This window comes from Mustela putorius, unplaced genomic scaffold (genome assembly GCF_011764305.1).
Source record: "Mustela putorius furo isolate JIRA1106 unplaced genomic scaffold, ASM1176430v1.1 tig00537293_pilon_pilon_pilon, whole genome shotgun sequence".
Lineage (NCBI taxonomy): Eukaryota > Metazoa > Chordata > Mammalia > Carnivora > Mustelidae > Mustela > Mustela putorius.
This window is the reverse complement of record NW_025422431.1, coordinates 1370292-1388033: the sequence shown is the minus strand read 5'-3', so window position 1 is coordinate 1388033 and position 17742 is coordinate 1370292. Positions and strand designations below refer to the sequence as shown.

Genomic DNA, 17742 nt, shown 5'->3' with positions numbered 1-17742 from the left:
AATAATAAAAATTATATTATCTTAATAACAAGAATAAGACAAAGATATTACATATTCCTAAGTATTCTTTTTAAAGATTTTATTTATTTGACAGAGAGGGAGAGATCACAAGTAGGCAGAGAGGCAGGTAGAGAGAGAGGGAGAAGTAGGTTCCCTGGTGAGCAGAGAGCCCGATGTGGGGCTTGATCCCAGGACCCTGAGATCATGACCTGAGCCGAAGGCAGCGGCTTAACCCACTGAGCCACCCAGGCACCCCTCGTAAGTATTTTTTATCTTAATATATTATCTTATTAACATTATTATCTTAATAACAAAAATAAGACCAAGATATTACAGGGAAAGAAAACTACAGACCAATATCCCTTTTGGATGTATGTGCAGAAATCCGCAACAAAATATAGCAAGCAAAGTACAACAACATATAAAAAGGATTACACCCCATGATTATATGGGAATGCAAGTTTAGTTGCAAATAAAAAATCAATTAATATAATACATTATATCGAGAGCATAAAGGACAAAAACTACATGATTATTTTGACAGATAAGAAAAAGTATTTTACAAAAACTAATATCCATGATAAAAAATATTCTACACACTAAAAATAGAAGAAAATTTTCTCAATCTGATAATGGGTATCTACAAAAGCCCACGGTTAACATCATACTTAATGAGGAAAGGCAAGATGCTTTCCTTCTGAGATCAAGATGTATACTCTTGACACTTTTATTCAACATTAAGCTGGAGGTTCTAGTCAGGAAAGTTAAGAAAATGCAAGAAAAAGCATCAAGATTAGAAATGGAGTAAAGTTATATGTATTTGCAGGTGACACAACCTTATATATAGGACCTGAAGGAATTAATTATTAGAACTAATATTTCTAAATATTATTAGAAATAATATTAAAATTATTAGAACTAATAATTAAAAATTATTAGAACTAATAAATGAGTTCAGCAAGATTTCAAAATTTCAAAAATTAATTTTTGCATATCCGTACACTAGCAATTAATAACCTCAAAATGAAATTAAAAGATAACCTTCCATTTACAATAGCATCAAAAATACATAAGAATAAATTTGACAAAGTTCATTTTTATGCTTTTAAGATTTCAAAACATTGCTGAGGGGCGCCTGGGTGGCTCAGTGGGTTAAAGCCTCTGCCTTCGGCTCAGGTCATGATCTCAGGGTCCTGGGATCGAGCCCCGCATTGGGCTCTCTGCTCAGCAGGGAGCCTGCTTCCCCTCTGTCTCTGCCTGCTGCACTGCCTACTTGTGATCTCTCTCTGTCAAATAAATAAATAAAATCTTTAAAAAAAATTGCTGAAAGAAGTTTAATCAGACCTAAATAAATGGAAAGGCATCCTATGTTCATGAATCATAAGATTTAATATTGATAAGATGGCAGCATCCCCCAAATTAATCTGCAGATCCAATATAATCCCTATCAAAATTCCAGCTGGCTTCTTTGCAGAAATTGACAAGCTGACCCTAAAATTTATGTGAAAATGCAAGAGACCCAGAATAGGCAAGATAATGTTGCAAAAGAACAAATTCAGTGGACTTACAGTCCCCGATTTCAAAACTTAATAAGACTCCAATAATCAAGACAGTGTGGTACTAGCGTAAGGATAGCCGTATAGATTAATGGAATAGAATCGAGAGTCCATAAATAAACCTTCATACGTATGGTTACCTTATTTTCAATATGAGTACCAAGACTAATGAGGAAAGAATAGTCTTTTCAATTAATGGTGCTGGGATAATTATACAGCCATATGCAAAAGATGAAGTTGGACTCCTACCTCATACCGTATACAAATTTAACTCAAAATGGATCATAGGCTTAAGAGCTAAAGTTACCCTTAGAAGAAAATATAGAAGCAAATCTTCATGACCTTGGGCTAAAAAAGCCTCCTTAGATATAACACCAAAAGGACAAGTGACAAAACTAAAAACAGATTGGACAAAATGAAATACTTCTGAGCTTCAAAGGATACCATCAAGAACGTAAAAAGAAGGGCGCCTGGGTGGCTCAGTGGGTTAAAGCCACTGCCTTTGGCTCCGGTCATGATCTTGGGGTCCTGGGAACGAGCCCCGAATCAGGCTCTCTGCTCAGCGGGGAGCCTGCTTCTCCTTCTCTCCCTGCTCATGTTCGCTTGCTCGCTGTTTCTCTCTCTTTCCCAAATAAATAAATTCAATATTTATTTTTTAAAAAGAAGAAGAAAACAAAAAGAAAAATGCATGAGAGGAGCACCAAAGCCAGACTCACGTTTATTCAGCAGGAATTTGTTAAGCCCTGGTTAAGCGTCAGCCTACTCGACACCTTCTTTCCAAGTTGAGAGAACAGTAAGGTTAAGGGCTCTAAGGGTGAGGGTCCCTTGTCCCTGACATGCACCGGCACTTATCGAAGGAATCTGAAGACGGTTTAGGATAGTTACTAAATGTGTCTCTTCTTTGTGTTTCCAGACATCCTCAGGGAATTCAACCCTTCCCTGAGGGGCTTCTCTGTTGGCACCGGGAAAGAAAACAGCCCTGGAGCCTTCCTAAATCAGGCTGTGGCAGGAGACCGAGCTGAGTAAGTAGGGGAGCTTGGGGGGGACCACACAGATCCTCTGGGGACCTAGTCAGGGGCTTGGCCTAGATTGGGGTGTAGAGCTGAAGGCTAGGGTAGAGGGCCTTGGTCCACAGGAGAGTTCTGGGGGTCAAAGACTGGACTGAATGGCTCTCCTGGGGGTGTCCCTCACTGTGGGACATAGAAACATATTAGCCCACCCCCAATACCACCCCAGGAACTAGTCACAGTTTACTCTGATGCCAGGCATATGCTTGGAGCACATTACTCCTGTCCACAGAAGATGGCTGGGTAAGAGGGGGCCGACTCTCAGACTCCCAGTTCCAGTTTTTATGACTCTGTTAATGCTCCATCTGTCCTGCCCTTCCCTTCCCGGGGCAGGGTGGGCGGGGGGACATGCTTTCCAGGCAGTCTTTGCAGGCTCTACTCTTTGCATCTTTGCTGGGTCATTGAGAGAGCCGTCCCAGGAGGGAAGCCAAGCGTCTGAGTCCGGGCACGCACGTCCCGCCCCTGCCCCAGCCTCTGAAGCCTTAGCCTCCGAGATGGGGCTGGCGGTGAACCTGTCCCATGGGGCGGTTATGATCCTCGATGCCGTGTTAAAGCTGAAAGTTCTGGGGGGTATAAGTCACACACACACACACACACACACACTGGGTCAGCATAGTCATGCTAGTAACGATGCAGCAGGGCTGTGGGACCTGCCTGGGGAAACTGTTGGGGAGCAAGGGGACCATTATTGTGGTCCGTGCACCCTGAATGGCAGGTTCCTGAGAACCGGAGAGCAGGGCCAGCTTTCCTGGGTCCTGCACCTCCATTTCTCTCCCTGATCCCCAAGCCTAGGGTGCTTTTTCGGATTTGCCACCTGGTCAGACAAAAGCGAATACTGCATCCAATCTAGAAAAAATATGGAAAGGTCCTCTCTGTTTCTTAATCCTATTTTTCTTCCAGAATAATCGCAAACCTCTTTGCCACGTAGTTCCTCGGGATTCTGTGTTTAGTTCCCAGATTCCCTGACATCATTTAACCAGCTTTCAACACCATCCCGAATCTACAGTTCACCTGAGTAACTCCCATTTATTCAGGACGGGAGTCATCCAAATCAGAAATTTTTCCAAAACCTAATCCGTTTCATAATAAATTCTGTGGCTTCGTCTTCCTTTTGGTGGGAGAAGGGTGAAAGGCTATCCAATTGACTGCCCCAAAATTTTGGCATTAATATTACCATAATTTTGGTTTTTTTCCAAGCATATGTCAACTAGTGGTATCCAGAGAGATGTTTGTAAGCTTGATTAGGTCAGGGAGGCGTCCAAGAAGGAGTCCTTGGTGGAGAACATAAAGTTCATGATTCATATGACCATGGATCTCTCTCCTGCTTTCCTCAAAGCCGTGGGGCCCTTTTGTGCAAGTAATCCATCCGTCCAAGCACTTCCTGAGTCATAGGGAGGGGTTGGTGACTATTGCTCCCATATTACAGATGAAGAAACTGTAGCACAAAGAGGCACAGTGGCCTGAACAAATGCGTCACCTCGACCACGTGACCTGTATTCCTTGTGCCTGGCAGGCCCTAGCCCAGGTCTGGTAATAACCCATCTTATATACCTGCTGTGCCCAACCTAGCAGGCACCCTCACGTTTACTAGCCCCATGTTCTGTGCAGGTCACACACCCAGGTTTTCTTAACGGTGATATTGAGGCTCAAGTAATCTTCCAGCTCTGGTCCTCAGAGCAGGCATCCTGATGGCTTCCAGTGATGAGGGAACCAAGACGCAAGGAGATCCCCGCCCAGGAGATCTGATACCTGCCTAGTCCCCTGTGAAGACATGACAACCACTGTGTCCTGCTGGGGTGGTGCCAGAGAGAGGGGATGGCGGTGGTGATAGGAGACGGGATTCAGTGGGTCGTTGCTAATATGGAGGCTTACCACGTGCTGCTCTAAATTCTCTATTTAATGCATCCGACAACTGAGTGGAGAAGGCGTGCTTCCCATGCACATCTTACACAGGACCAAACTAAGGGTTTGCAAGGTTAAGCACTTTGTCAAGCTCTCCCGGCTGGTCGGGGCTGGGCCCAGCCTGGCTCTAAAAGGGGGGGGGGGTCTTAGTCCATGAGGCTGCTTTGCTTGTCTCAAGTGCTGCTCCTCAGGATCCTTGAAGATACAGGGTTTTATCTCCATGTTTTGCAGTCTTTGGGGACGGTACACTTAGGTTACATTCCCGCAGTTAGCAGGAGGTGACTAAATGTCAAACCTGGGTATGTCTGACTTGACCTTGATGGTGCGGGTGCCCTGCAGGCAAAGCTCACGGCACCCACATAGGCAGGCTCATACCAAGCCATGCGTGACATGAATGCACATGCAGCCTTCTGTCTGCCCTGAGTGAGCCTGGCCTGGAAAAGAAACATGCCGCTAAGTCCCCCGCTCACATGTTGAGTGCCTTGCCTGTCCCGAAGCAAGGTCATAATGCCCCCCTCTCCCACCCTCCACCTCCAGGGGAGGCTGGATGGAAAAGGTGCTCTGGAATGGGAGGGTGGCCTTCAGTCCCCAACTCTCCTGCTGCCTGTTTGATTGCTACACTCCCTGCCCCAGCTTCATGGTCTCTGCACATTACCTGACTTCTGTCCGTCTGTGTCCATAGGGATTTACCTGTTCAGGCCAGGAGGCTGGTGGACCTGATGAAGAACAACACGGTAATTCACAGTCCCAGTCTCCTAGGCCCGCTTGAGCTAGCATTCCCCGGAAGAGGGAGTAAGCCGGAGAAATCCATGGAGACAGAGAGAGTCGGGGTCAGGGACCACATGGAAGTGCAGAGAACCTACCTTTAAAAACCACAAGTGATCTAGCTCCTCCCACTGGTGACCTATGACCTCAGGACCCCAAAACCACAGAATAGAAAATAGTGATGTCCATTAAACCCTCCGGGAGGTGAGGACCCATCCCTGCCAGGGTTTGCTACTCTGTCTTCTTGACTCAGCTCTGGAGCAAGGCACTTACTTGTTTGTTTCCTGTTCATTTCAGAAGATAAATTTTCAGGAGGATTGGAAGATAATAACCGTGTTCATAGGAGGCAATGATCTCTGTGATTTCTGCAACGACCCGGTGAGCCTCTAGGCCCTTAACTCAAGACTCCCGCAGGGAGGGATTTCCACACCAGGTGGCTAGCGCAAGTGCTGTAGGCCTGGCACTTGGGGCTTATAACCTGGAATTAACCCTGAGACCAAGAGTGCATTCACCTCTAGGCAAAGACTCGATAGAACTGGTTATGAAACTTATCTTGATTAGGTTTTATAACCTGATCATATCATTCTAGAAACCAAGGTAATGTTCCAAGGATCTAGAAAAATCAGACATATCTTCGTATAGATCATTAAAGTCAGTTCCTTTTTCCAGCATCGAACTGCCTTACCATCTCTGTTTTGAATGGGAAAAAAAAAAATGATTTCCTAATGCAAACATTTAGGCATGGTTCAGAGCAAGTCATTCCAAGCTGATGGGAACCCCAAGAGCCAGGCTGGTGCCCTGTGGGTGTGGTGCTTCTTCCTGGAACCCCAGAATCTCTGAGCTGGACAAACCCCACAAATCCTGTTGACTGCTCTCCCGCCTGCCGCAGGAATGCCTTCCAGAGAACCTAGCTGTTGAATATTCCCAGAGATGGGCAGCTTTTTAACTTGCTTTCATTAGTACTATAAGCAAGTACCAATTTTTTGGTAGTGTTTGTGTCAAGCCCAAATTGGCCTTCTTGTAACCTCCACCTTTTCTGCCTATGCTAGGTGTGCCTGTACCTCTTCTACATGCAATTCAGCTGACTTTAAAAATAATAGGTTTTAAATTTTTTTTTAAATTTTATAAGCAATGCACACTGGAATCTCATCAAAGCACAAAGAAAAAACTTATTTTCTGTAATTACAACTCCCAGAAATGCCATCGCTAACATTTTGCTAAATGTCTCTCTGGCATTTTTCTCTGAAAAGGGAGAAGTTACTTTATTATTTGCTAAAAATAGCTTCCTTCTGGAGATATTGTTTGGTGATCTCCTTTTTTTTTTTTTCAGTAGTGATCCATTGGGAAGATGATCCTATGTCAGTAGTCTTCCATAAAATAATTCTTAATGACCATATAACTAGTCAATAACCCGTATTGGCCATACTTTACTTAACTGTCACCATTTACTGTGTATTTAGCTTATATTGTTTCTAATTATGCCTGTTATAAATAACACCAGGAGAAACATCCAACTCGATGGGCACCCCTAATAGTTTCCTGATACATGCCCTGAGTAGTAAGACTTTTAGACAAGAAGGTATGTACATTTCCCCTACTGTTTTATCAAGAAATTTCCAAACATATTGAGAAATGCAGAGAATTATGTAGTAAGTGCCCATCTACCCACCGCCTAGCTTTTACAGTTGTTACCATGTTGCCATATTAACTTAGCACATATCTCTCTCTCTATCTCACTCTGGGGGGACGCTGCACATTTTCAGTGCCTTGGATACAGATAGCCAAACTGCTTCCAGAATGTTGGCATCAATTATGCCTCCTTCCTCACGTTCCATCTGTCAATGTATGTTATTTGTTTTAATAGCTGCTAATCTAATAAATGAAAAAATCGTATCTTCAAATTTTGCATTTATTTGATGAGTAGGGAGGAAGAAGCCTTTATGTCCCTTGTTTCATACTCATTTGAATTCCTCCTGATAAATTCTATATGAAGGCCACTGCTACTTTCTGTTTAGGTATTTATGGTTCTCTTACAGATCTCTAAAAACCCCTCATATTAAGTATACTAACCCTTTATTAAATATGCTGCCTGTTTGTCAATTTCCATTTAATTTTGTTTATAGTGTTTTCTGATAAACAGAATGTCTTTAATGTCTGGTATCATTTCCTGGGCATGTATTATAGGCCAGGCACCGTACTAGGTGCTGAGCCTTGCAGCTCTGTCCTCAAGGAACTCACAGTCTGGGAGGGAGGTAGAGAAAATGCACCATAACACAGAAAAGACAACATGGTGGCCCCAAAGTCAGAATTTCCATGGGAATTTGTGTTTTGTAGGATGGTGAGGGAGTCAGGGGAGTAAATGGAGCAGGAGACCTTCCAACTAGGGCTGGAAAATGACACTCAGTAGAGCAAAATTGGGAAGTGGGGAGTCCTACTGAGCCTGGGGAGCTTCTGTCCCAAGGGGCAACCCTGGTCCCCAGACCCGTCACAACCTCAAAGTCACCAGGGTTTTTCTGGGATGTGATGGGCTCGCTGTGGGCATACTGCTCTCAGTGAAGCAGGTAAGGAAGTTGGACTGTGGCCTCTGCTCCACTTTTGAGTCATTTGATGGAAAAGGTCTTGGTTAGATTTTAGCCACAGAAAGGGTTCCACTTAAAAAAAAAATTAAAAATCACCAAGTATGGAGGTTAGAAGAAATAACATAAAATGTGTTTATTCTTGGGGGAGGGGATTCACAGGACCCCCTTCCCCTATGATCATGTCTTTAAGTGATCTGATGGGGCAGCAGGTCCCCAGGCACTTTGAGGCATGAAGGCAGAAGAGCTCGGGCCATGGGACCAGAGAACATTCAAACCGCAGGAGATCTGAGAAGTCCCGTGCTCCAACACCTATTCTAGAGGGGCTCAGAGATGTAAGATGCTTTAGCTAAGTCCCTGCATCTAATTAATGCAAAGTGGATCCAAAGCTTTCCATAACTTTATGCAAAAAACAAGGTTTCTGGGGAGGTCACAGCCATGACCAGCCTAAGGATGGTGGGTTTGGTCTGAAGGCTGGGGGCCCCCTAGACCAACCTTATGTTTCAATGTCACCCATTCTGGCTAACATACAAGAAGAAGGGGACCCAAGACATGAATGAGCCTGGTCCACAGAGAAATTAGGTGGTGGATGGTGTTAGACCTCCCCTTTTCCCGCAGGCCCGCTATTCTCCTCAGAACTTCACGGACAACATCGGGAAAGCTCTGGACATCCTCCATGCTGAGGTGTGTAGGTTGGACTGTGTGGCCTCTGAGCAGCTCAACCAACGGTCTTTCTTGGGCCTCAGACATGGCCTGGAAGGGCTCTGACTTCCTGCTCGCCTTTCCCTGGAAGCCAGCACTGACAGTGCCACTGTCCTGATTCCAGAAGCCTGAACACATAGGTGTCAAAAGCAGGGGGGAGGGAGATGGGGAGGGATGAAGGAGGTGGGTGGGGCATGGGAGGTATCCAGCAGGAGATGCTGGCCCAGACCTAGATGAGGGACTGGAGCCGTCAGCCTCTACTCTCCTGGGGACTGGCCTTGCCTTTGCTCAGGTTCCTCGTGCATTTGTGAACCTGGTGAAGGTTCTGGAGATCATCAATCTGAGGGAGCTGTACCAGGAGATGAAGGTCAACTGCCCAAGGGTTATCCTCAGGTGAGAAGGAAGCTTCTCCCCCATTCCCTAAAGCACCAGGGGATCCTCAGCAGAAAGCAACTCTGATTCATTAGAAAGTCCAAGGGCAGGTGTGTGAGGAGGGCTAAGCCCACCCCATTTTCTAACCTGATGAAGCCTCATGGGTTTTTGTGAGCCCAGTGTAGACCTCAGCTAAACTCGGGATCTGTGTCAGCACCCGACCATCCTCCTGGCTGTCCTGGGAGCTCAAGACACCCTTCAGTTCTCCTGGGAGAGAAGAGTAAAGCGTGAGGAATGGAGTGGGCCTGTGTGGGCCGGGTCACAGGTCACCAGTCAGTGTAAGCAGAACATCCCCTCATCGAGCCCCATTTCCAGGACAGAGAGAACCTCTCCCTGGTGAGGGTGTCCTAGGCTGGGCAATCACAACTGTGGGGCTATGGCCACTTGCTGGAGGAGAGGGTATCACATTAGAATCAGGGAACACTCTTTTCTGAGCACAGAGAGCCCTGGCCCTGGGAAGGTGCTGGAAAGGCCTTTTTCTTCCCCCATCTCCAGAGCCAAAGGCAGCTCCCTCTCTGACATGATACCTCTCCTTGACCTTCTGGATTAAGACATCCTTCTAACCTGAGCATGGTCATTTCTGCCAGCATTCCTTCCTGCATGGCCTCTCCTGGACCCTGAGCCCAGGTCCCGGGCTGTGCCCCACCCCAGTGTCCTCCGCAGCCCTGTAGCCCTTGACAGGCACCCACGACAGCCCCGAGCACAGCACGTGGTGATGATTCATGTGCCTCTCCCCACAGCCCTGCACCCCCCCCCCCACATGAGTCACGGCTCACACAGCAGAGCGCCTGTTTGCTGAGGGAGTGAATGAATAATTCACAAGGGCCAGATTTGCTTTTGCAAATGAAGCGGCACCTTGGCTACTCCCCTGAAGATGCGTGCCAGACCTCAGCTGGGGGCCCAGACCTCACAGGTCTCCCCCCCAGCCGGGGAAGGCCTGAGGACCCCGTGAGCCGGAGGACGGCTGCCGCATGACCCGTGCCTATGAAGGCAGCCGGTGTCAGGCGTGCTGTATTGTCAGCAGCTGACTCATCCCCTGGCTCCCACTTTCTCCAGTCACTGGGCCACCCAGGGGTTTAGTGGATTCGTCTCAGCACAGCTTATCCAAAAGTCTCTTGCTGCCCATCACTGCAGGGTTTTCAGACAATTAAAGCTAACAGTTCAGAAGAAGGCATCTGCCAAGTCCCTTCTCAGCCCTGTAATGGCCAAGTCATTCACTGCCAGGTTAGGCAGATTCGGGGTCACCTTGTCCTGCCGCCTCTCCACTGCTCTGTCTCCGTGGTGGTCCTTTCCTTGGAGGCACAGGTCTCTTCTGAGCCATGCACACTCTGATCGCCTCGCCCTGTGCACTCCCCCCCCCCCCATCCCCAGACCAAAAGCCCAGATGGGCAAGGTGGCCAACCAGAGCAGAGGGATAGACTGGACAGAAGCAGTTTAACGAGGGATTAAGAGCTCAGGTTCAGACCAGACAGACTAGAGTTCAAGTCCTGGCTCCCACACGTAGTCTCCATGTGACCTTGAGCACGTACTTAACCACATGGAGCCTCAGTTTTCTCCTCTATAAAATGGGGATGATAATACAACTTCTTGATTCACTGAGAGGAAAACCAAATGGATTAATACCCATAAAACTCTTGGCACGGTGAGCATCAGGACGTGTGAGCCCTTATTCTGAGCGTTGCTGCCCCTGTTATTATTTAAAAGTAGGTGTGCTTTTCCTCTGTTGCCTGGTCTGTCCTCACACAGTCATAAGGTAACGAGCTCCGGAAGTCGTTCCTGCAGAGGTCAGAAGTAACTGGCTCATTTTCATGAGAAAATGCAGCTCTGGGGAACTTCCTCCAGCTTCATCTGGCGGGGCTTCCATTAGTACTGACTTCCAACACCTCTAGGTCAAATAGATTGTGAATCTCAAGTCAAGTCAATGTCATGCATTTGGACAGTGATCTTGGTGAGGTGAGGCATCTCTTGGTTCGGTCCACAGGAACCTGTGCCCCTGTGTCCTGAAGTTTGAGGATAACTCAACAGAACTTGCCGCCCTCATCGAAGTGAATAAGCAATACCAGGTAAGCTGAGAACGGGTTCTGAGACCGCACCAGAAATGCTGTGTGGTCTCCTTGCTCCGGTGAGAAATGAGGTCATGCTTACCTTATCGTGATCCCTGCTGTCCAGTGTGAGGGTGTGAGGTGACCAGTGAGCCGTTTGCAGATTTGAAGACATCTTGAAAGACCATAGGGACTGTGATTTGGTTTATTTGCACCAAGCTTGTAGAGCCGAGTCACTCAACACACTTCACGAAATCTCCGTTCCTAGCCTTACACACCACACACACACACACACACACACACTATTTCCATTTGGAGAGTGTGTGTGAGTTTCTGACTCCTAGCTGGGAAGCCTTTTCCACCTAAGAGAGGCTAGAGGATTCACTGAGATGACTTGCATGTCCTTTGCTGTCCTCTCCCAGGGAAGCAGGTACTCTGGGGGAGCACAGGGAGAAAGAGAGTCAGCCAATGATCTCCAGACATCCTGTGCATTATTCATTTGGGGCCTTTTTCCGTCCAGTCTTTGGCCAGAGCAGCTGGCTCCCTTGACGACCTTCAGTTTCCCCCAAAATAATCATCCAGTCACTCAAGAGGGCAATGGTAGCCTTCCGGTTCTTCTAGAGTAGGCTGCAAACAGTTACCAGGATGGATTCATCCTTAAAACTCATGGACTCCTTGGAACAGAACCACTTCCCATCAGGGGTATCAGGGCTTGAGGGAACGAGCCTCCATCTATCACCCTCTGGGTGACTCCCCAGCGGTACTTCCTTCTGCTGCGGGAAGGCAGAAGTCCATGGCATGTACTAGGAGAAGGAAGGCAGCCAAGGTTACAGCCATGAGAGCAAACCTGTTTGTTCCAAGTAGAACAGGTTCTTGGAGGCAAGCAACAAAAATGTATGTGATGTGGGTTAATTTAAGCAGTTGGATTATTTAAGTAGACCGTCTGGAAGAGTTAAAAAGCTATGATCAGAGGTGGAGGTACCAGAAATCATGGCATCATGAAATTCTAGGGACCAAATCATAAGGATCAAAATCAGACCAAGGAACTCGTTCAGTGGAGACACTGTGGACACCAATGTCACTGCTGCTTCTAGGAATCGGCCGCAGTTGCCACCCTTAGCAGAATGGATTCTGTGCTGTCCCTCTTTCTGGCACTAGCTTTGGAGGGCCCCTGGCGTGTGCCTAAGCCCGGGTGTGGGGGTCACTGGGAGAGCCCGCATTTGTCTTCCTCATTTTGTACAGTGGGAGGCGGGCTGCTCTTCATATAGGTGGAGTTTTTCCAAACATAGGAAGTGGGTTCAGATGCCGTTCCCAGGTCTAATGTTGGTTACCACTGAGATCCAGGAGAAGTTCATGGTCAGCCGCAGGAGGCCATCACACACACTGGCGGACTCCTCTCCCTTCTTTCTGCAAAAGCTATGACTCCCATCTCTCTCCATGGAGATGATCATTACTATTCATGACCACCATGTGCCAGGCATTCTAGACACTATTTCTTTCATTTCCCAAGAGGGGCCTGGTTCCACTGTGGGCCATTGTGGCTCTTCACAGAGCAACCAGTAGCACTGGAAGGGATCTAAGGGAGGGTCCAGGCCTGGCCACACATCCTCCACTTACAGATGAGGAAAGAGAGGTCCAGAGAGGGGAAGCATTCCCCCGGGGAAAAGTACATGTGGCGCCTTCGGTAATGACCCCACTGATGTTCCTGACTGCCTGTTCCAGCCAGAGTCCTGGCCCCAAATGGTAGAAATCCTGTAAACAGTGAAAATGGCAGAAGCTGGCAGAACCTGGAGCCAGAACTGGGCTAACCTGTCCTCCTAGAACCGAGCCCAAGGGGATGCTATGAGAGTAACAGCTCTGTTACCTTCCTGGAGAGACCTGAGGGTCTCAGAGAAGGGTGTATGCACGGGAGCATGCCTGACCCCCCTAAACACACACCATGCACAGATGATATAAATGGGCATTAAATATCATTGCTGATTCACCTTTGAGTTTCTGAACAAATGTAGGACAGAAATAAATTAAATGAAATGATTATCCCCCAAAAGTCATTACATTGAATTCATGCCCTCCCCCACCCCCTGTCCCAGTCTTTAATCAGAAGCTTCCAGAGGAGATCAAGCTGATGGTCTTGGGTTTTTCCTTGCCTTTCCTTTATTTCCCCCACAGCCTAGGTCAGATACACGCCGCTGCGAGCGGAGGTTGGGGTTGAGGCAGAAGTCTGATCTAAAAAAGTAACTAACTGGTTCCTGATCAGTTGAGATTTTGTTACAGATTGATTTCACTCCAGGGGCGGTCTCTGTTCAATTCTATAACAGCGAAAGAGGTGGCACACAGCCCGAGCGGAGGTGGGGAGACCCCCCTGACCCCTGCCCCCTTTGCCTCCTGCAGGAGGGGACTCACCAGCTGGTTGAGAGCGGTCGGTACGACACAAGAGAGGATTTCACGGTGGTCGTGCAGCCGTTCTTCGAGAAAGTGGACATGCCAAAGACGCCGGTAAGGAAAGCAAGCCTGGTGGGTGTAGGGGAGCCCCGCAGAGCCCAGTCCGTTCTGAGTGTCATTTGTGTCCCTGACATCCTCCAACACGGACCCTCCTTTACGCCCTGGGACCAGGACGGGTTGCCGGACAGCTCTTTCTTTGCTCCTGACTGTTTCCACTTCAGCAGCAAAGCTCACGCGCACGCGGCCAGCGCCCTCTGGAACAGCATGGTAAGACGACCGAGGTAGGAAAACCTATCCTCTCTCTGTAGGAGAAAGACCCTGGCCAGCTTTTGAAGGAGTTCAGAGGCCCATCAGGCTGTATGATCCCCTTCCCCATAGCAATGACAGTGCCTGTGTCCGTCCCTTCCTTCCCCAGCCCTGACCTGCAGCCTGACCTCTCCCTTCTTGCCACCTCTTTCCACTTCTTGCTTTAGCTGGAACCTGTTGGCCAGAAGACAACACAGCACAACTTTGAATACAAGATCAATATCACCTGCCCGAACCAGGTAGCATGTGAACCTCGTCCTTGTCAACGGGTCTGTTTATCTGAGGATCTTTTACAGGATTATAGCATCTCTCAGGTTTCTCAGCTCCTTTCATCCCTAGTTCTCACTCCCACCCCAGACTCCAGGCCCATCTGGCTGGACCGTAAAGGGACGACAGCCACCTGTGGCCGGGGTTGCCTAGTGTCCCTTTGTCTCTCCATGTCCCAGGGAGCCTGCACACACCCAGAAAGGGGAACATGATAGCACCTTCCAGCTCTCATTTTGGCGACCAGGGGGCAGTGGAGAACATCAAGACCAGGATGGGGCAGAAAGGATACCCTGTCTCCATGTAGCTACTGTCTCTGTGGCTGGATAGAAAGATCGAGAAACTGAGACCTGGAGTATCTGCTAGGGCGACGGGGGAGGGGCTGGTCAAATGAAAGCTTGAGCTAGAAAAGCAGACTTTACCTGGGAAGGCAAAGCAGACCCATCCCCCCACCATGCTCACTCACAAATGGCCAGAGGGATACTTGGACCTCTGGAGCTGTTCCCTCCCCTCTACAATGTCCTTCATATTCCCAGAGGGGTCCCAGGCCTAGACTGGGAACCTCTGAGCCAGGGCTTACATGGAGCAGGACCTCAAAGCACCTGACTTTCTTGCCTGGCCAGGGTGGGAGTGGCCTGGGGTGGCAAGGGGTCTGGGGAGTAGGCAACATGCGCTTACCTACTGAGGCACTGGCTGGGGTGGGAGGGGCAGGGGCGGGAAAGAGAGGGGATGCCGCCACCCCAGCCAGCTGAGAGGGGAGCGGAGAGCAAACCTGCTCACCTGGGAGCCACTGCAGGCTTTATGCTAGCTGTTCCTAAGAGTTCAGGTTGCAGAGAAGGCCCAGTGCATCCTGGGAGGGAGCCCCCAGCGGTCAGCCTCACGGGGAGGGGCTTGGGAACCTGGGCAGGGGAGGCTGGAAGTGTCATGCAGGAAGCCAGCGAACATGCTAGAGCTGCTCATGGCCCTCTTCTCACAGGTCTGGCCGTTTCTGAGCACCTACAAGAACAGAGCGCAGGTACGAGCTTGTTTCCTCCTTGTGGCTCTCCAGCCAGCAGGGTGGGCAGTCCCCAAGCTGGGACTGGCCCCACAAGGTGGCGGGGGAGGCAATGCGGGTAAGGGTCCTGGTGGGCAGCCAAGGGAGATTCATGCCCTTCTGTGAGGTCTACTGACCTACACCTTCAGACCAGGCGGTGGGCAGGAGAAGCCACACTGGTTAACAGCCCAGGTGGGACCAGCCAGTCGGACCGCTTCAGAGACTTAGGTGATGAGAGTTTTATCCTTGTAAGGCTGTAGAATCAGAGATGGCTAGGGTAGGATAAGATTGTGTCAGGGCTCTGATTCTTGCACTGGATGGTGGGCGATCTGAACTAGGTTATCGGATCCCAGCCTAAGATCACCTAGGGAGCCTTCTCAAAGTGCCTTTCCAGGTCCCTCCCCAGGGTGGGACCCAGGAATCCAGGTGTGTTTGGTGAAGCTCTCCAAGTGAGTTTGATGCCCAGCCAACCTCTCTGGTCCCTTTCAACCCTGAGATTCTATGATTTGTTCTATGCCTTTAGGGTCACGGGAGCCACCTGCCTTGCAGGCACAGAGCCCCTTCTTCCTCGACACCCACCTCAGGTAAACCCCTTAGGACACATCAGAACCCAGCCCCCCCCCAAAGCACTCGGAGGCCAACGAGTGCTCTGACAAGACTTGGCATGTGTAACTCAATGGCAGCTTTAGGGCTGGGGCTTGCTTGCTTCCTGTCTGGGTGGTTGCCTGGAACAGGCTTTGTCCCCCCTCTGCTGTGCAACGATGTCTTTACTCCACAGGACCCAAGGTGACCAGGCCAAGAACTGTTTGCTGCCCTCAATTCAGCCTGTTAGTCAGGGACCTCCAGGAGCTCCCCCTTAATGGCCCAGCCTAGTGGCGTGACCTCCCTGAGGCCAAGAGCTGGGAGGGCGGGGGGGGGGGGGTTGCCCAGCAAGTCCCAGGAGCAAGTCAGCTCTGCGGGGTGCCCTAGGGCCCCAGGCTCTCTGATCACTGCTCCCTGCAAGAGGGCCAGAAATTTCCATGGAGGCTTCAAAAGCGATCTGGGACAGGGCAAGGCCTGACATGAGTCTTTCTCAGACTCTTGGCGGAAACTTAGAACGCAGCTGTAAAGGGGCTGGGCCTCAGACCCTAGAGCTCATCTCACATGGTCCAGCACCCAGGTGGCCCTGCCCTCAAGGTCACAGCTGGCCTCCCACCCCACCATGTGTAAATTCCACTCTCTCCTCCCCACCATCCCTCCACCCCGCCCCCCGCCTCTGCACCACTCTTCCCACAGGCCCAGGATTTGTTTGTTGGGTCTTTTCTGAGGAAATCCTTCATATAACCTCTGTCTCCATGGCCCTAACACACAGGTCATGCCTCTGGTCCTGCTTCAGGTCAGAAGCCCTAGACTCTTGACTACAGGTTCCTTCCCCTGCACTCAAGTGTGTCCGCTTGTCTTTCCAGTGCACGCCCTGAGACCGGCAGACATCCAAGTCGTGGCTGCACTGGGGGACTCCCTGACCGTAAGGGTGCTTGGGTCCCAGGTGGGGGTTGGGGGGTGGGGGAAGCTGCACCTGTTAGGCCCAGAGCCTGCACCCCTGACTTCTGCCCCTAGCCTGGCCCTGTCCATCCCAGAAGGTGGCAATGGTTTGATTTTGCAGTCACTTTCTCAATCAGGTGTGCAAGGGGACATCTTTTTCAAGAGCGAACACCTCACAATTGCTTTTTTTAACAACTGCAAAAAAGATGTCATTTCAACTCAAAATAACCTTCTGAACCCACCTGTGTGGGTGCTCCTTTCCCTCTGGATTACACTTGAGGAGTAGCTCAAACCCTCACATATATTCTGTCCGTGCACCTGCGTGCAAAGCAGGAGACTCCACAACCATGGCTTAAGCTCTGCTGTGAATATCCAAGAAACAGGGCTCCAGCCCTCCCAGATGACCACTTTCTGGCAGCACTTCTGAGGCCACAAGATTGCCTTACAGAATGTCCCAGAGGGAAAGAGGAAAAATGTGACGTTTATGAGAAGCCTGCCCACTGCGGTCCATTCCAATCTAGAGATAGGCTCCTTCGTGCTTCTAAGAGAAGTTCGGAGCGTAGGGCTTGCAGTGGTAATATGGCCATGTCTCATACATGCAAAGCACTTCGGAGTTTGCAAAGCTGTTTTTGCCACCATGATCCGATTTCGTCATCAGAGCAATCCTGTGGGGACCAGAGCTCAGCAAGTCATGTCCTCGGGTCAGTTAGGAGGCAGCTGAGAGGCAGGCAGGGCAAATGACTGGAAAGGAGCATGGGAGAATGCAAGCCTGTTCTCGGGCTCCCAGCGCAGGGTCTGCTCACACCGCATGACAAATGCATTGGCAACTGCCCGCTTCCCTTTCCTCTGACTTATTCATTTTCCTATGGACTTTGGTGTGTTTTCAAAAGGCTGGCAATGGAATTGGCTCCAAACCGAATGACCTTTCTGATGTGACCACGCAGTATCGGGGACTGTCATATAGGTAATGCTAACCCTTCACCCCCTCCCGCCCCAGGCTCACCCCCAGAAATTGGGTGAGGGGATTGTCTCTTGTAAATGTGTAAATACTGAGGAGCCAGGACTGGATCTGGAAGGAGTTTCAGAACGAAAATTGATGTATTTCTGCAAAATGTGACCATAGGGTGAATAGAG

At 49.3% G+C, this 17742-nt stretch overlaps 1 protein-coding gene across 5 annotated transcripts in view; it reads left to right on the top strand.

Annotated features, from left to right (window-relative positions):
- Window positions 1-17742, top strand: part of PLB1 (phospholipase B1) — a 142131-nt gene that overhangs the window by 83267 nt on the left and 41122 nt on the right. For all 5 annotated transcript variants that reach the window (XM_045073879.1, XM_013048404.2, XM_045073878.1 and 2 more), the window contains 13 exons: window positions 2470-2578; window positions 5208-5259; window positions 5588-5668; window positions 8485-8550; window positions 8861-8961; window positions 10982-11063; window positions 13434-13538; window positions 13656-13751; window positions 13958-14029; window positions 15031-15069; window positions 15611-15671; window positions 16533-16591; window positions 17499-17572. In XM_045073879.1, coding sequence (XP_044929814.1) covers window positions 2470-2578; window positions 5208-5259; window positions 5588-5668; window positions 8485-8550; window positions 8861-8961; window positions 10982-11063; window positions 13434-13538; window positions 13656-13751; window positions 13958-14029; window positions 15031-15069; window positions 15611-15671; window positions 16533-16591; window positions 17499-17572 — 997 coding nt within the window. The remainder of the gene's footprint in view (window positions 1-2469; window positions 2579-5207; window positions 5260-5587; window positions 5669-8484; window positions 8551-8860; window positions 8962-10981; window positions 11064-13433; window positions 13539-13655; window positions 13752-13957; window positions 14030-15030; window positions 15070-15610; window positions 15672-16532; window positions 16592-17498; window positions 17573-17742) is intronic.